At 38.4% G+C, this 18,255-nt stretch overlaps 1 protein-coding gene across 1 annotated transcript; it reads right to left on the minus strand.

Moving 5' to 3' along the window:
- Positions 1-13,768: 13,768 nt before the first annotated feature.
- LOC123321070 lies at positions 13,769-17,780 on the minus strand. The gene is given in 4 exon segments (XM_044908574.1): positions 13,769-14,015; positions 16,832-17,324; positions 17,454-17,511; positions 17,619-17,780. Coding segments are annotated over 4 exon segments (960 nt in total).
- Positions 17,781-18,255: the final 475 nt, after the last annotated feature.

Below are 18,255 nucleotides of genomic sequence, written 5' to 3' on the forward strand. Positions count from 1 at the left end.
AATTTAGAGTATGTGCAACACATGGATGGTGGTACTTCCTTAAACATTCATTTATAGCCTTTTTTATATTGGATCCATTATCAGAAACAACTATTATAATTTTGTCACTGATGTTCCAATCGTCCATTATCGCTTTCAATGCGGCACCAATATTTTCTCCTGTATGAGAACCCGATATTTCCCTAGTGGATAAAACACGCGAACATAAGGTGTCTCGAAAAATGTGATGACACGTCAACGTGATGTAGGCTCTATTGCTGTCAGAAGCCGATTCTCTATAGAATCTTGGCAATAATTCATAAGACAATCGTTGTCTTGTTGGTTTGAAAATAGGATTCAAAACTGTTATAAATTCTAAAAATCCCTCATTTTCAACGATTGATAGAGGTTGATAAATCTTTGGTGATCATTTTCAACAATTTCACATCAAGTTGATTCTTATCCGCTTCTAAAAGCTGATTTCTTTCTCTTACTCCAAAAAGTTCAAGCTGTTTTGCTGGACGTTTATAATTTGCTCCTGCTGCTCTTTTTTCTCCCCCAACGCCTAAACCTGTAGATCCTGGCATAGGTTCACTAGATGATCCCGAAACAGGCTCCCCAGATGGTCCAGGTACAGGTTCCTCATTTTCTGATTACACGTTCCCGGTATTCACTTGTGATCAATGTTGTGGGATGAATTCTCAGTAAGTGTTGCTTCAGATTGTTTTTTTTTACACAATCCAGAGATAGCTGTTTTATCACTTTAGTTTTTTTGGAAATAATTCCATACAATAGATTTTTTCCAACCTGGACGCATGATGATAAGGATTAATGCTGAAAATAAAAAAAAAAACACTAGCACGATGATCAGTCAACAAGAACTAGAAAAATAAGTAAACGAATGAATGAATGAAAAACACAACTAATTAGCGAGCGATGGGAGCCTTTTAAGCAAAAATTTGGAAGGAGGGGGCGAGACTCACGACAGCTCACCCCTAGACACGTTCTGCACTCCCTGAGTATCCACGCCAGCGGGGGGTTGCTTTAATAACAGCAAAGGTGAGCGTTGGAAAACAAGAGAAAAATGGGGTTAGCCACTCCAAAGTGCGTTCTGCACCCCTTGAGTATCCACGCCAGCGGGGTGCTCTACTAGCAGTAGGAGTGGAGCTTAAACCGTGTATACCACAGGTACCACCCCTACCAAGGGTAGGAAGGGAGGCTGAAATTCCAACAGTATACAAAAACGGAGTGTCGTCTTACCTATGGTTTCGGTACGGGCGCTTGCACTCGGAAATTTTAAACCACCTCATAAAAGTGAATACAAAAAAAAACAAATTCTATTCTGGATTGCAAAAATAAATGAAAAGGAAACCCAAACTTATTCAACGCTATCAGCCAATAATGTGCAAACAAAAATGCCTCCTCATTTTAAATGTCAAGTTTTTCTTTGAGTTCAACATCAAAGTCTATGGGTTCACATTTTCAAATTCTATAAACCTCAATTTCATGTCTTTTACTTCAGACCTTCCATAAATGTGAACACTTTAAAAATATGAACAAGCTAAGTTTTATTTATGTTCACAACAGCTTACAAAACAAAAAAAAACGAATGAAGGAAAATATCACTGAAAGCCAAGAATAACATAATATATACATAAAAAAAGAACTTTATTGAAATACATAAAATAAATAAAAACAAAACAAAAATATACACAAATTTTTATTCATAAAGAGGAAAATGCCAATTTATTCTCCATCAGAATGTTCTTCCTGCCTCTTCCTCTTTCTAGTAAAAAATTGCTCCATAATATTGAGGAGCTTCTCCCTCTGCTCCTCTGTTTTTTTGAGTGAGCAGCAAGGACATCGAATTGTCTCTTCTGCTCCACCTAGTGGCTCCTCAACTACTGTAAAGCCAGATACCCTTTATTAGTTCTCGAAGTTCCCTCAGGTTTTTGAAACGGTCAGTTATGGACAGTTCAGCTCTACTGCTGTAGCTGCAAGAAGCACCCTCGTCCATTATTGGCGCTTCTTGCATGGGCATAGGGGCCTCTGGCATGGGCTCATCCTCGAAGCTGTCCACTAAATATTTCGGTTGCGTTTTATCCTTCTCGCCTAAACACCATTCAATGCAAAATTAAAAATCAGAAAATTTCAAAATCTCTTAGCCCTTATTGGCACAGAGATCAGCGAAGATATTTTGCTTGGGTGGCACGACAAATAAAAGTTCGTAATTACTTATGTTTTTGTATTTATTTAGGAAGAAATATGAATATATAATGAAAAATCAATGTAAATTTTTTTCCAAAAAAATCGTGGGACTCTATAGGAGGTGGTACATATAGTGTACCACTATGCCTGAAAGATAGGAATAAAAGTTACTTGTCGAATTATTTACGATGAGTAATTTTACCTTTGAGTGGAAATCACTCAAAACACAATGGAACTTTACAAATTGTACAGGTCCATTCAGTTCTCACTTGATTAATTTTTGTGCTGCATACTGCGCATCTTCTTCTGGTGCTTCTTCCAGGTTGATGTGCTGAACTGTCAAGTCTGACTTCTATGGATACTTGCGGTTTATGCTTTTTAATTTCTAATGGACTGTTGTCTCGTTTTCTTTTTAATGAGACAATCTTCTCTGCTACTAATCCATCTACAACTCTTCTCCTAAAATCTTTATGTGCGATTTCTTCACCGCTCAAGCGATATGAAATATAAGAGTTCACGACGGCGACATCTACAAAATGGAAAAAAATACGATGCCACCACTTGCGGCTCTGACGATTGATTTCGAAGTAAGTTTTCAACTGGTCTAATTGATCAACAAATCCCATGCTTTTATTATAGTCTTGGAGTACGCGAGGGCACTTCACGTCAACAGAGGTTCCATTCTTTTCTTTTCTCTTCACTATTGTATACAGATTAGGGTCATGATAGTTGGAGAGGAGATGCACTGACCTCTTGACTTTCCATTTGAAAATGGATAAGCCGCTTTCACTAGTTTTCCAATCTGTTTCTCCTCCAGTTAACTGTTTATCATCTTTCATTTTCGGGATATTCCTTCTTGTATAATTTATGGTGCCACAAGTCCAAATTGCATTTTCTTTCAGGTAAAGAAGTAGCGGATATGACCAAAAACAATTGTCCTTTCTCCTAAATTTGTTTCTGCCACGTTTCCGACCTTCCCGGTATAAATTTGAAATCTATAGAGACAACCACTTTGATCCGCCAAACACCACACCTTATATCCCCTTTTTATTGGTTTTTTGGAAGATACTGTTTTATTGAACTTCTACCTTTGAATCTGATCATAGATTCGTCTATTGCTATATTTTCATGGGGAAGAAGGCATTTTTCGAAATTTACAGAGAAGCATATCTAGAAAAGGACGTACTTTGTACAATTTGTCGTAATTTGGCTGGTTCCTGTGTGGAAGGAGAGAATTATCATTTAGGCGCAAATGAGTGAGCAACCATCCAAATCTATTGACCGACATGAACTGGCTTATATATAATTATATTTTTACGCTCTAAGTTCACTTTTTAAAAAAACAACTTTATTTCTCGAAGCAAGTTTATTTCAAGCAGGTCTGAATAATAATGAATCACAAAACTACATTTCTACCAGAATAGTGAGAGTTATGTCTCAGTAAGTGCATTGTCATTTTTATTTTTTAATATGGTTTTAATTGATCGCGATGCTTGATTGATGTTATTATTGCATTTGTAATCCAATTTACTTGCAGAATTCCTTCCCTAAGAAAATGCTCTCTACCAGATTCTTTTGCCAATTCAAAAGCTGTTTTTCTCACCATTTCAACTGTAAGGCCAAAACCAAGTTCTTGCATCTTGACAATATAATTCAATAGCTTTGTTTCAATTTCTGGCGTCAAGGCATATGGCCTTTCAAGTTTAACTTGTTTCTGGTTTTCCATGGTATTCCAGTTTCTTTGCTTGCTCTATAGATTGTCATTTTGGTTTCCCTTACGAATCTACCAGCTTCTATTATAACAGATATTTCATAATTGCGATATTTTTTTGTTTCTTTGCATTTCAAATCTGCAAAATAAATAGAATAAGTAACATTTTCTTTACGTTACATTCAAAGTTTATTGTATTAACGACAGATGTTCGAAATATTGGATAATTTTATTGCGCTCGAAGAAAGATATTCACAACCGAACAGACCCTACGTTTTGAAATCCTCAACACATGTAAAAAAACGCCAGAAATCAGCTCCACGGAATAAGCGATTACGGCGAAACCACACCAGAATGTTTAAATCGCACTTGAAAGAAGGGTTGCCCATCTCAAATAATATAATCAAAATGAATTTCATTAACTTACCTCCCGGATATCCTGTTGAAAACAGCAGATTACTTTGCAGAAGCAAAACCGGCCAAAACTCAATACGAAATACGCACCACATGTTCGTGATATCGGAACGCTGTTGGTGACGACATCTAGTAGCATTATTCACCTTCTACTAACCAAACAATCATCCATCGTAAGCAATGGCCAACATGCTGACAAGTTTTTATAATTCTATCACGAAATTACCTTACTTCACCCTATATACCTTCATTAGATTAGTTTTGAAGTCTCATTTCTGAGACTTTTCTTCCCACTCTTTTGTTTTAACCAACTAGCCCTTTATCACCAATTCCACATCGGACTCTGTAATCTTCCGATGAATTTTCATTACAGATTCTGTAAAATACGAGAGATAATTCAAATATGGAATTATAATTTTGTGTGAAGCTAATTCGGTAAGATATCTTGACTAGTTATTACATCAAACATTGCTTCTTCATATACAACAGTAAATTCTTCACAAAGTCTCACCTTTCACTATATCAGACAAATTAAATGCAGAAAAAGACATCTTGACTAGTTATTACATCAAACATTGCTTCGTCATATACAACAGTGAATTCTTAACAAAGTCTCACCTTTCACTGTATTGGACAAATTCAATGCAGAAAAATTATCTTTTTTTTTTTTAAATCCTAGCCAGCTATAGTTCATAGCAAGAACATCTGTAATTAACCTTTCCAGGAGTCTTTTCGTCATCACTTTATGATTAGACCCCCCAGTTTTTGAAAAAACTCGCAAACCTATTATAAAACAACAACCCAAATGTAACACAAATAATATGTTATGGATTTATCTAATCCTATCTGTTAGATAGAGTATACCTTATAATATTACAATTAGAATTTTCTAAAGGTGAACAAATTTGAACAAAAATCTATTTGAATGTAATATTTGGATACATCACAGAAATCAGTGAACAGTGAAACTTACCACTCTGGTTTTATTTTCTCCAATTTTTGTAATTCGCCAATGTTTTTATGTGAAAATCAGACTTTTCAAAAATTGATTCTTCAATTAGTTCATCATCATTCTTATTCTTCTTATTATATACTCTTATTATATTATATCAGTAATTTTTCTACGTCCTCTGTCAATTGATCCACTTTAAAATTAATGGTTGAGAGCTGTCTCAGCACTTGTCTTCTGAAGGTTTTCGCTAAACAATAAAGAAGATAACTTTTTGAATAGTGGGTACATAAATAGGAAATATGTACCACCAAATTAATCCTGATACAATCAGTATTGCGAGAAAGCATCTCATTTCGTCACCAGTTATAACAGAGATTTTGCAGTTCTTCATAGCCGCATAGTTGTTACTTTCTTTTGATAAAAACTTCACAATATCTTCCGTTATGAAGCATTCAAATATGTCGATGGAATTAATATTTCTATATTTAAAAAAATCACATTCTGGAAACAATACAGCTGATGTACATGGCAGGTCTTTTTTTGTGTCCATCTTCTCTGCTCAGTTTTCTTTGATAGTTTAGATATTGACGCAATGGTTGTTAAAGGGACGTACGTCGTTTGGAGTCTCTTCTTCGTCACCACCTTCACCATCATCGAACATATAAGAATTCCCTAATCTTGAGCCACTCTCCATGAGAAGTTCTGAATTTGCAACTAATTGTTTTCCGGATAGATTGTGGTTTATTGGATAATAAACTGCTCTAAAACTAGATGCAGACGGTTTAGAATGACCGAGTGTCGTCTATTGTCACTATCAGGTGGTAAATGATCTGAAAACATATTCCCAAGAAAAAAAAACGCTACTGATAAAATGTTCGGGTGTATTTTAGCAAGACATATTCACTGTTCCTTATATGGAACGTTAGTACATAATGGGTTTCTGGTCACCTCCGCGTCACTAAGGCTCTGTTGTTCAAATCTGGTTTAAACCGAGATTAAAGTTAATCCTGTATTAACGTGACAGATTTGAACGTAAATGTCAAAATTAATCCAGGATTAACTTTAATCACGAATTGAACAACCGGGCCTAAACAAATCGCACACTCCTCTATATCGTTCCAGGTCCGTTTTGTCAATATTAATCATACTTCCAAATTTATCAATGAGTTCCCCAAAATTGATATCTCTTTCTGAATAGTTTTTACTGAAGTAGGGTTAGGAAAACTCATATTTTTGAAAATTTCATCATGTCTCTCTTGCAGATCTGATGCGCCCTCAATGCAAAAACTTGTAATGAATGCTTCTTCTGATGGTGTCGTTTTCAAAAGTTCAGTACATTCTGGTCCTAGCTATACCTCTTCAGTAGGGAAAAATATTGCAGGGTTTTTCAAATTTAGTTTAGATAAATCTTCTTTTGCGAGAACTTCCGCTTGAATGTAGATTGGACAATGCTGTTTCATTAGCAACATTCATTCGCTGTGTAATACATGAATAAGCGGTTTTCTGTATTGGAAAAGAATATTGAAGGAATTAAACATTTTTAGTCTATATTTCAAAAATAGTGATAGACGTAATTTGTCTTCGTGGACCGCGTCATATCTACTTAACCACCTTGTTGTTGTGTGGAAGTGGAACTCTCAGGTGCAGGTTCATTTTCAATCTGGAAAAACCAATAGCTGGTATTCAAAATTGACCAAATGAAAAAATTCCACATATATGAAAACTTGAATGAAGAAATGCGAAAGTATTGCAAATTCACTTACGTTTTGAAGTAAACTGCCTTCCCGCTCATTTTCAACATCCTCCCGTTCGGAGTGCTCAGGTTCTATTGTGGAAATTCCAGAAATTTGTGTCTCTTGATCGCGCAAGAAATCAACTTTTTCGTAATACCAGAGGTTTAGAATGTATTCGTCTTCGGCACCGGCTCTAGACCTCTTGCTTTGTTCCACTTTTTTTAGTTCACTCCTGTACGTTGTTTTTATATTGTTCAACCCTTTTCTTCAAACTATCAATGTGCGCATTTGGATCGATTTTTTATATGCTTCCAAAAGTGTGTCCCACCCTCTATTTTTTTTATTCCGATCTTTAAATACATCGGACTTCACTTTCCATAATTCGGGCAGATCTCTCAAACATTCGAAGAAATCCGCCCAATCTGAATTACATGAAAATAGTTATTGGACAATTAATTAAAATTCAATTCAGCTATAAAAAGGCATGATGCTTTTTCCTTCATAACGTTCTGCTATTAAAGTTTCATAAAAGAAAGTAGGTCCACATTTTGCCTTTGATTGATGCATACTGAACTCTGAAATTTTTCTTGGATGCTACAAGGTTAGGTAATCAGAACCTTTTCAGTTTTCTGATAACATGTCAATCTTTATGGAAACAAATGAATATCTTTTTTTCAAAATCGGGTGGCATATGCCAACGGATACTCCAGCCACTTGAGATGAAACCTTAACAGAGGTTTATCGAGCTTCTGTCATCATATTTTCATTATTGCTGAACTCTGGAGTTTTCTTCTTTTGTCGACCACTTCCTTTTTTGTTTGAAAATACCTGTTTCGTCAACACATCGCAAAACCGTACAATGGAAAAATTCATACTTAATGATCTACAGCAACATAGGCTTCTATGAAGTCGCCGGAACAGAATATTTCCATTCTCCTTCAATTTTCTTCCCAATTTTGAAGTAGGATATAACAGGAAACTTAATATTATTTTTTCACGAGGTGTGGATGAAAAACATTTGCAATATGTTCATAGAACGTTTCACTAGTCATCTATTAGGGCTGCGACCACTTCCCCATTCCGGGTTCAGCAATTTTTTCTGGAAATCTCATATAGGGATAAATTATCATAGGTACACAAATATCACCACTGGCTGAAAATGAAAACATTACATTTTATGAAATGGTCCATATAAGTGAGGAATTCGGTAGCAGTCATCCATCCTGAGCTATTTTCAGGTCCAACTGACTCAGGAGGGCCATCCCGTAAAAATAAATCTTTATATTTCAAACGAGAAAACACGAACATTGGCGGTATCGTATTTCCTGCGGCACTGGCTGCTAGCTCCACAGTAACCAAAGTACCGCGCTCAGCAGCCACTATAGCACCAACCTATTTGATACCTTTTTGGGCTTACTATCTTCTCACTCCTTACCTACGTGGATGTTGGGGGAGCTCGCACCTCAATTCTCGGTCTCACAGTCGGTCTGCCCTCGTGGAGAGCTTGTGACTGGCTCGACCTCCTTTCCGTGTTTCCCCCTAGCCTTGATTACGGAACACCAGCATGTAGGGGTAGATCCTCGGAAGGTCTTGACTAGGCTCACTTCCGGTTGGCCAACAAACTAGGTGAGCCGTAATAGCCCTGGTCCCTCGGGAGATTACGCAGTGAGGTTGCGGTGTCTGCCAGACATTAACGTTACTCCTTGGGTCTCCTCTGAATCCGGGATTCTTGAGGGCCAAGTAAGTAATAGTCTCTCTGACGTAAATACAATCTGTGCCCCTTGGATCTATGCCATGCCCATGGTTCCTAGGGGGGGAAGTGAGGCGTACTCCTTGCGTCCTCGCTCGGATTCCCGGCGGGGGGTAGGCAAGTCGTAGTTACTCGTGGTCGAAGCCCTAACGTTACTCCCTGGGTCAACCCCGTGCCTTTAGACTCGAGGGGCCAGTTAAGTCATAGTTGCTTCTTGCAGGTGGTACTAACATTACTTCTTGGGTCTACCCCCTGTCCGCAGACTGGGGGGCTCGGGAAGCCTTAGTTGACCACGCCTCTTCCTCCTGCTAACCACCCGAAGCCTTTTCTTGCTAGCTCTGTCTCCGGCGGTTTCAGCGCCTAGACTTTAGCCCTTGGATTGAAAGGAATTTGGGTTTGGGGTTTTTTGGTGTGGAGTGCTAACGTTACTCTTTGGGTTTAGCCCGATCCGTAGGTTCGGGGGGCCAATAAAGTCATAGTTACTTCTTCTTGTTTCTTCTTTTTTCCTTCTTTCGGCCATGGGTTCCTTCCTCCACCTCTTCTGCGTGCTTCATGAGTAAGTACTAACATTACTCCTTGGGTCTACCCCGAGTCCGTGGTTTCGAGGGGCCAAGAGAGTCATAGTTACTTCTTGTTGTTGTTCTTCGTCTTTGTTGTCTCCTATGTTGTGTTATCCTAGCCTAGTGATACCTGCCGTTTATTTCCTTTTCTCCTTCCACTTGTGCTTTTTCCTGAAGGATGTGATGAATCACATTCCTGATCCATTCTGTAATCGTGTTCCACTTTTCCTCGCTTTCCAACATTTAGCCCAAAATGTTGTGTCTGTTGAATTGGAATTCCGGATCTCCTTCAGTTGTTTACTCAATCTCCTTCCTTGATTCCTCCCACTTCTTGCAGAGGACTATGTGGTCCGGCTTGTCCAGACCGTCACAGTACCAGCATTTGGTGCTGCTACTCCCGATCTTTTTCCTGAACGTTCCAAAGCATCCGTGCCCGCTCAGAAATTGCACCGTCTCGTATTCGAGCTCACCGTGCTTTCGGTCCATCCATCTCAGGGGATCTTTGATCAGGGTCTTCGTTCACTTTGCCCGTTTGTGTTCTTCTACTTCGTCCATCCATTTCTTGCTTGTCTCTCCCCTGGCCTCTTTCTTGTTCATTTGATCTTGGTAGATTTCTCTTCTCTCTTCGGCTAGTAGGTCGGCTGGTAGCATTCCCGCGATGATAAGTGCTGCTGTACCAGAGGTCTTATAACCTCTGATGGAACTTACCACGACTCCTCTTTGTGCTCTCCTGAGCTTTTCTCTTCCGGTCTTGAATTTCCTCAGACACTCCGCCCATATTTCTGCTCCATATAGTAGCTTGGACATTGCTGCCGCTACTAGTACCCTCCTTTTTCTTGTTGATGGGCCGTCGATTCTGGGCATTATCTTTCTTGAGGCGTTGGTGGTTTCTCTTGTTCTTTCCACTGCGTATTCAATGTGTCTGAGGAAGTTGGTCCAGTATCACCCCTAGGTACTTCAGCTGCTTTTTTGCCTCAACTTCTGTTCCTTCTATTGTCGCCTTGGTCTCCTGTATCGGTCTTCTTCCTGTGACTGTGAGTATTTCTGTTTTGGCCGGTGCGAGTTGCAGTCCTCTGCTTCTCATCCATTCTCCAACTTTGGCTGCCATTTGTTCTGTTTTCTTCCATGCTTCGTTTTCGGTCTTTCCGGTTGTTATCATGGCCAGGTCATCCGCATATGCCACCAGTTTCGTGTCTAGGTCTTCTGCTGCCTGTTCCAGTACTCCATTGTACAGGATATTCCATAGTGTTGGACCTAAAACAGACCCTTGTGGAACCCCACATGATAGTCTTACCTTTTTGTGTGCTGTCGTTAGTGTTCTGTCCTTGGAGTAGCTTTTGATCACGTTTTGTACGTGATCGGATATGCCTTTCCTCTTTAGTTCATCCAGGATCTCCTTCCACCCGGCCGTGTTGAAAGCATTCTTGACGTCGAATGCTGTTAGTAGGGTTATACGGTGGGTCCTGTGGGTTCCTTCTTTTGCCCATCTTGCAAATTTGATCACTTCCTCTATGGCCGTTATGGTTGATCTCGCCTCCCTGAATCCGTGCTGGTTGTCCGCAATCGCTTGTTTATCTTCTAGTTCTTTTTGTAGTCTGCCTTTTATTAGTTGCTCGTACAGTTTTCCGACGACGCTCAAGAGGCATATGGGCCTGAAGCTGCCTGGTTTCGTGTCTGTCCAGCTTTCCTTATCAGTACCAGCTCCGCTTCTTTCCATATCTCCGGGAATTCAGCTCCTTTCCATACTTCGTTGTACATTTCCAGGATCTTTTCGCTGATACCCTCCAGCACCATCTTCATTATTTCCGCCGTTATTCCATCTGGACCTGGTGCCTTTTTTTCTTCATCTTTCTAGCGGCTGCTTGGAGTTCTTCCATGGTGAATGGTTGTGCTTCCGTCTCCAGGGTTCTTTCTTCTATGCCTGAAACATTCCTTGTTGGGAAGAGTGTACTCACGATTCATGTTGTTCGGTATCTATCAAATTTCCTTTATAACCAATAAGATTGAATTTTAGTATATAATTATGAATTTTGGGATGAAGACTTGGTTTTTAAAAAACACTTCATTTACAATAGAGAATATTTGGATATTCTGTGTAAACTATGACTATCGACTAAGGCTCTAGATCTATTTCTTCAATGAAGGCAAGGAAGAAGATGCTTTTATACAAATATCTTATCTAAAGGATGTGACTCAGCACTGCAGGTGTTCACTGCTGACTTTGCAGGCTGCAACATAGTCATATACAATCCTTATGGTTTATCTGGATAAGTAACATTGAATTAATATGGGGTGCGATTACATAATTATATATAAATTGCCAAAAAGTTTTCCTTCAACCAAAGTTCCTTTTGATGAATTTATTTTAACAATTCCATTTTTGAAGTTGACTTCAAATTTCTTTCCTCGATTCTTCTTACCGACAATAGATTGTGTAAAAGTTTTGAGCATACTAGTACATTCTTGACTGTTATTGTCCTTCCTTCCTGTGTTAAAACTTTCAAGTCACCTTCTCTTCGAGCTTCCACTGTTTCTCCTAGTTTAGCAACTTGAATACTGTGGTATACATCCTTCACATTTATTAGATGCTTTTCCAGTGCTTGACATATCAAGTGGTTTGATGCACCACTGTCAATAATGAACTTTATCATTACATCATCATGATTTGCTTTCTCATAATTTTCACTCGAGGTAATGAAAGCAATCTCATCTTCTTTTGCTACATGACATTCATTTCTATTTTTATTTCTAGTACATTCCGTCCTTTCAAACCACAATCATAACATTTGAATGGAAAATTTCCTTGTTTATTTTTGTTGGTTTTATTCTCGGTTTTACTATACCTATTTCTGTAACCAGTGTTCTTTTTCCAACCAAGAAATGTTTGTGGAGAATCACTATTATTGTTTGTTTCTTTCTTCTGTCTTCCCTCTTCATTCAGAAGTTTGTTTTTAACTAGATCTAAGGTTATTCCTGCGGGATTTTGAGTAAATAGAATGTCACTTGCTGTGACCACTGGTTGGTACGATTCTGGCATTGCAGACAACAGCTGTGTTACCACTTCTGTGGTTTCTATCGTACCACCACAACTTTTTATTTCCATTATAGTCTTTTCAAATTCTATAATGAAGTCATTCAAGGATTGTTTTTCTAAAAACTTCATATTCCTCAATTTGCTTTGACATTGCACCAAATTACTTATTCCTTTTCGGGAGTACGTTCCTTGCAACTCTGACATTATTTCCTTCGCATATTTCTTGCTTTTTATCATGTCCAGTATGTTATCCGCAAGACATTGTACTATTATGTTCCTCGCTTTCGTATCTTTCTTCTTGAATTCTGCCAATCTCGTCGAATCACCTGGGGGTTCCACTTCCAGGGCTTCCAAAATTTCATAATGCTCCAATAGTAGTCTTATTCGAAATTCCCAGTTCGAAAATGAGTATCCATCGAACGGCTTCACATTTATCAGAGCACTAGGAGTGGCCATCTTGGTGTTCCAGAACTTTCTGTCGTGGAGTCGATTGGGCTATTTACCTTTTCAGAGATTGTTTTCCACTTTTGATTTATAACTGGCTTACTGGGCCTATAACCTGTTGTTTTCCGTGGAATAAATCAAAAGATTCTAGTTTAGATTTTAAGTAATTTATTGTAATAAAGAATGCAACGTATAATGTAGTTCCATTAATTAATTATTTATTTCTACTACTTGTATTGATCTACGCATGTCATACATGAGCATAGAATAATGAAATGACCACAGAAATCAGAATTGTTTTCTTTCTTCAACAATTCAGTCCTCGGTTTCCTCGTCCAGGTTTTCCCTTGTGCATATTTCCATCTTTTTCACCAGAATTCTGTATCCTTGGCCCCATATGTCCTCGTCCAGGTCGTTAACACATTGACGGACAGTACCTATTTGGCAGTTGCTTGCGATATGACGCTCATGTATACTGATTTAATATGGTTCAAAATTGGAGTGATATACATCAAAATATTAGTAGTGATTTAGAGGATGTGAATATGGAAAAAAAAAACAACAGACGGCTTTAGACGTCAGTGTCATAACATGAACATATTTCTTCATTTTTTTATGACATGGGCGTCCAAAGGCGTACTAATTTTTTCGACAAAACAAGTAGAATTGCTCTTCATTAGATTAAGTAAGAAAGTTATAATGGAAGTTTAACACGGAAACTACGTAATTTTCGAGCGTAACACTCTCACATTTGAACAAATACTGAACACGCTGAATGGCTGTGTAGCGGTTGAATACTCGGTATGGCGAAGCGAATGATTCGATCAAGATCGTCATCTTTCGGGTTCAAAAAATTCAAAATGTGTGAACGATGTGACGCTTTTTCATAATATCACGCTTTTCCAACGTCCAGGAACGTCATGTCGATGTTAGACGAGTTTATAGGAAGACGTCTATAAACGTCTAAAAACTGTGCCGTCACATCATGCACAGTGACCTGAACGTCTATAGACGTCGTTGTCCGTCAAGGTGTTAATGAGGTCCTTCCATTTTTGTCTCTTGCTTCTTTTTATTGCCATTTTTAGTTCCCTTCTTGCTTCTGCATATACTTTATCGTTCTTGCCTTGGAGTTTCTTGTTCAGTCGTCTCCCTGTGTTGCAGGCTCTGCTGAGTTCTCTTATCTCCTCGTTCCACCAGTAGGCCGGTTTCTTGTTCAGTCCTTTGTTTTTCCTGGAAGCAAACTCATTACATATGTGTTACTTACCAGTTCGGTAAAGCTGTCTGGCTCTAGCGCGGGTGCGTTCGTGCTTAGCCTTGGATGGTCCCTTTGTATGACCTGAGCATTGAACATGATAGCAACATAGCTTTCAACATCAACGATCCTGTAATATACTTAATGCAACTTTGTAATTACTGCTTGTTAAAAAAATTGACTCAGTTGTATTTGTAGCTTCTCCTAGGACTGGATATATTTGCCTCATCCAGAGAAATAAAATCTCCAGGTTCAGGATTTAGTATCCTTGAGTCCTGAATGTGAATATTATTTTTAGTACATTTATTTAGATTATTGATTATGCTTGATGCTGAAACTCCTGCTTTCCTGCTTTTCAGTCGGAGAACTACATGTCTATAGTACCAAGTCATTAAGATAAGCTTTTAGGTCAAAAAGAACATCCCTTTTTTTCCAGGCACTAGGAACTATTGTCAACCCTCTCTTGCCTCTCTCAAGTGTTTGAACGATTTTAAACATCCTGAAAAAACCTTTCATTAGAATTGACGAAAAAGTGTTGAATATCAAAACGGTTTTCATCACTAAATATTTCTGAACAAAAATTTTTGTGTACTGCTACAAAATGAGCTATATTGAATGACAAATGACATAGTACCTACTTCTATACGGGGTGTCCCGGAAAATGTGGGAAATCTCTCGGATTCAGAAAGAACATTTTAGTGGAATATGTTTCAAACTACTCGATATAATTTGATGAAAATTTGATATGATAGATAGTGGTAAGGACCTCTTATATCACCGCACTCAAATTTCAATTAGCTTGTTCGGTTTACCAGAGGCGGACTGGGTTGTACATTGTAATGCTTACATTTTTAAGACCCTATATGATGAGGTGCTAAAAAAAACAAATTTGGATAACTTGAACATTAAGCTAAAGAGAAGGTACTCTTGTTCAGTGTCGATAAAATGAACCGTTTTCGAAAAAAAATATAATGAAAGAAGTAAGTAATTTTTTAATTTCTATTGAAAAAAAAGTCTAGTTTTTTTGTCTGCAAAAAAGTGTGATACGAAAGTTATTGAAGGAACAAAAAAGTTTTATTTTGTGTTATACAACAATAAAAAAAAAAATTTTTTTTAAATAAACTCACTCAAGCTTGTAACGATTGAATTTAATAACGGTCATTAGAAATAGTCAATTAAAAACTTCAAAGGTGGGTTCAACATGTGCCCCGTGAACTCTGAGGCACTCCTGGGCGCGACGAATAGTGGAATGCTGTACTCGCCACAACAACCCAGCATTGTTTCTTATCCCATCACAATGAAATTTGATTCTCTGTAAAAGTTCCTCTCTAGTATGAACTGGAGAGGAATACACCAAGGTTTTGGGATGACCCCACAGGTAAAAGTCCATTGGCGTTAGGTCGGGAGACCGTGGAGGCCAGGCAATAGGACCTCCTCTACCTATCCAACGGTTTGGATAGACGTTATTTAAGTGGTCCCGTACAACAACGCTAAAATGAGGTGGGGCCCCGTCATGCATAAAATACATCCTTTGGCGGGTTGCAATTGGCAAATGCTCTATTGAGTCGAGAAATTCATTCTGAAGGAACTGTAAATAAAGTTCACCATTCAATCGTGGCGGCAATACGCATGGTTCAATAAAAAAATTGCCAATTATTCCTGCCTAAATATTAATTGTTTGGAACTGATGTTGTGAATGTTGAACAACAGTGGCATGTGGGTTTTCATCATTCCATACATGCTAGTTATGCAAATTTACAATACCATCTTTGGCAAATCCTGCTTCATCGTTAAAAAGAATAGTGCTAATAAAGTTTGGGTTTCTTTGTTGCTGATCTAACAGCTAGTTTGCGAACTGGATTCTGCGAGGAAAATCTACAGGAAGGAGTTGATGCACCTTTTGCAGATGATACGGGTATAACAACTGTTCTTGAAGTACTCTATGAATTGTCGTTTTTGTCGTGTTGAGCTGCGCGGCTAATCTTCAAGTGCTTATCGAAGGAGTGGCAGCTACAGTATCCGAAATATTTTCCTCTAATTGCACCGTACGAATTGTTCTTCTCACTACTTTTTTGTACAAAACTTCCTAAAAAATTAAAGGAAATCAATAATGTTACCTTATCAACTGGAATTGCCAACTTGTCTCTCTTAGACGTTCGTCGAGTCGCTGAAATGTTTTGTGATCTGGAATGATGCGATTGGGATATCTTTCTGCATACAACCTTCTTGCTTCCAAGTTTTTTTATTCCTCTCCAGTTGATACTAGAGAAACACATTATTTCATTGTGATGTGATAAGAAACAAATTTTATCGGATTCAATACCATGAACTGAAACTTGTGTGTTCCTGACTGACCAGGGCAGTCGATAAAAGGTTTTTAGTAAAAAACAAGGAGGTCCCAGATGTATTTTTACAGCAATAAAAATCAATTTGATGACTTTATTTTTAATATGAACAAAAGGTGATTTTTATTTTTGGCCAGTAAGTATTGCCTTCGCAAATTTATTACTTTCTTGAATTGGCCTGTTGTAATACTAGGCGAATGTGTCGCTCACTGAAGAACAACTGGCCGTTTTTTTTTTGTCGAGATTAATGCCTTTCCTATTTGCCGCTAAAGTGGAAGCATGCCTAGTGCTATGAGCGGTGAACATATTGGTATCCAAGCCGCTTTCTTTCAATACCTCCTTTATCCTCCTGCTAAGAGTTTGACTAGTAACTGCCTTGTAGGGTTTTTTGGAGATATGAACAACGTTTTTGTGGATGTTCTTATTTATCTCATTCTCTCTAAATATACGAACATAAGGCTGTGGCAGGGCAGAGGTCCGACTTTTCCTGAAAATACGGAATCATTAGGACTGGTTGGGGCCTTCCTGCTCCAGAAGTTTTTATTTTTTTCGGGATCTTTATAACGATTTCTCTCTCATTTTTCTCTATGTTCCTGACCTCTATTAGAGATAGGGTTTGGACCCTGTGAGCTGTTACTAGGGCCAGTAGAGTAATCACTTTTTTGGTGAGCTGCTCAAGTGTAATAATATCGTTGGAACCAAGCGTTGTTAGATAGTCTAAAACGATTTTTGGATCCCAGGTGATCTGATATCTCGGTGTTGATGGCCTTCGTTTGAATACTCCCCTTAGGACCCGTCTAATTCTGTAATCCTCTCCAACCTTGGGTGATAGGACCAGCGCTTATGCTGATCTGATGGTGTTCAGTGAGCTATATGAGGACCCTTTCTCAAAAAGTTCAGTGAGGAATCTTAAAATATTCTCCGCTGAGAAAGCGTAAATACCTATGTTTTATTTCTGACACCAATGCCACCAGAGTTTTAGGCCAGAATTGTATTGTTTTATTGACGTCTCTGCTAAGGATGAGATGGAGATTTCAATGGCTTCCTCTGGATATCCATTCCTCCTCATACCTTCCCTGATAACCGCCCTGCAACCAGGGTAAGTTTGCTGTGTAGGGGGTGGGGTTTCCTGTCAACATCGAAAACTAAATTACTAGAAGGTCCAAAATATAGGGGTTCTCCTAAAAGTAATTTGTTGTATAGTGGGAACCACGGCTGTGTTGGCCACTGTGTTACCACGACTATCCCTTCTGCCTTATCGGCTATAATTTTTTGCAATACTTTTGGTATCAAAATGAAGGGGGGAAATGCATATAATTTCATTTCATCCCATGAAATTGTGAAAGCATTTGTGCATACAGCCTCAGGATCTAGGGCCAAGAGATGAATTTTCGACATTTTGCATTATTTCTGGAAGCAAAAATGTCAATCTCTGGAGTGCCAAGGTATTCCTTGATTTTCAAAAAGGCTTCATCGTTCAACTCGTATTCTGTTACTGAGCTTTTATATCTAGATTCCTGATCTGCCTCTATATTTTCTGAGGATCTTATATATGATGCGTAGATAAAGATTTTTCTATCTTTGCACCACTTCCAAATGTTCCTCGCTAATTCATTCAAGTGAGGATACTTAGTTTATGTGTGAGATGGCTGTGGTATTATCGATTCGCAATAAAATATTGCATTGTTCCAGGCATTTTGCGAAACACTTTAATCCCAGAAAAGCAGCCAGAAGTTCTAGATAATTTATATGTTCTTCCCGTTCTTCTTCATTCCACTGACCATGGGCCTTTTTGTTTCCACATACAACACCGCAGCCAGTAGCAGACGCATCGCTATATATTTCCTTTTTAAAGACCAAGAATTCAAGGGAA

The sequence above is a fragment of the Coccinella septempunctata genome, chromosome 9 (genome assembly GCF_907165205.1).
Source record: "Coccinella septempunctata chromosome 9, icCocSept1.1, whole genome shotgun sequence".
Lineage (NCBI taxonomy): Eukaryota > Metazoa > Arthropoda > Insecta > Coleoptera > Coccinellidae > Coccinella > Coccinella septempunctata.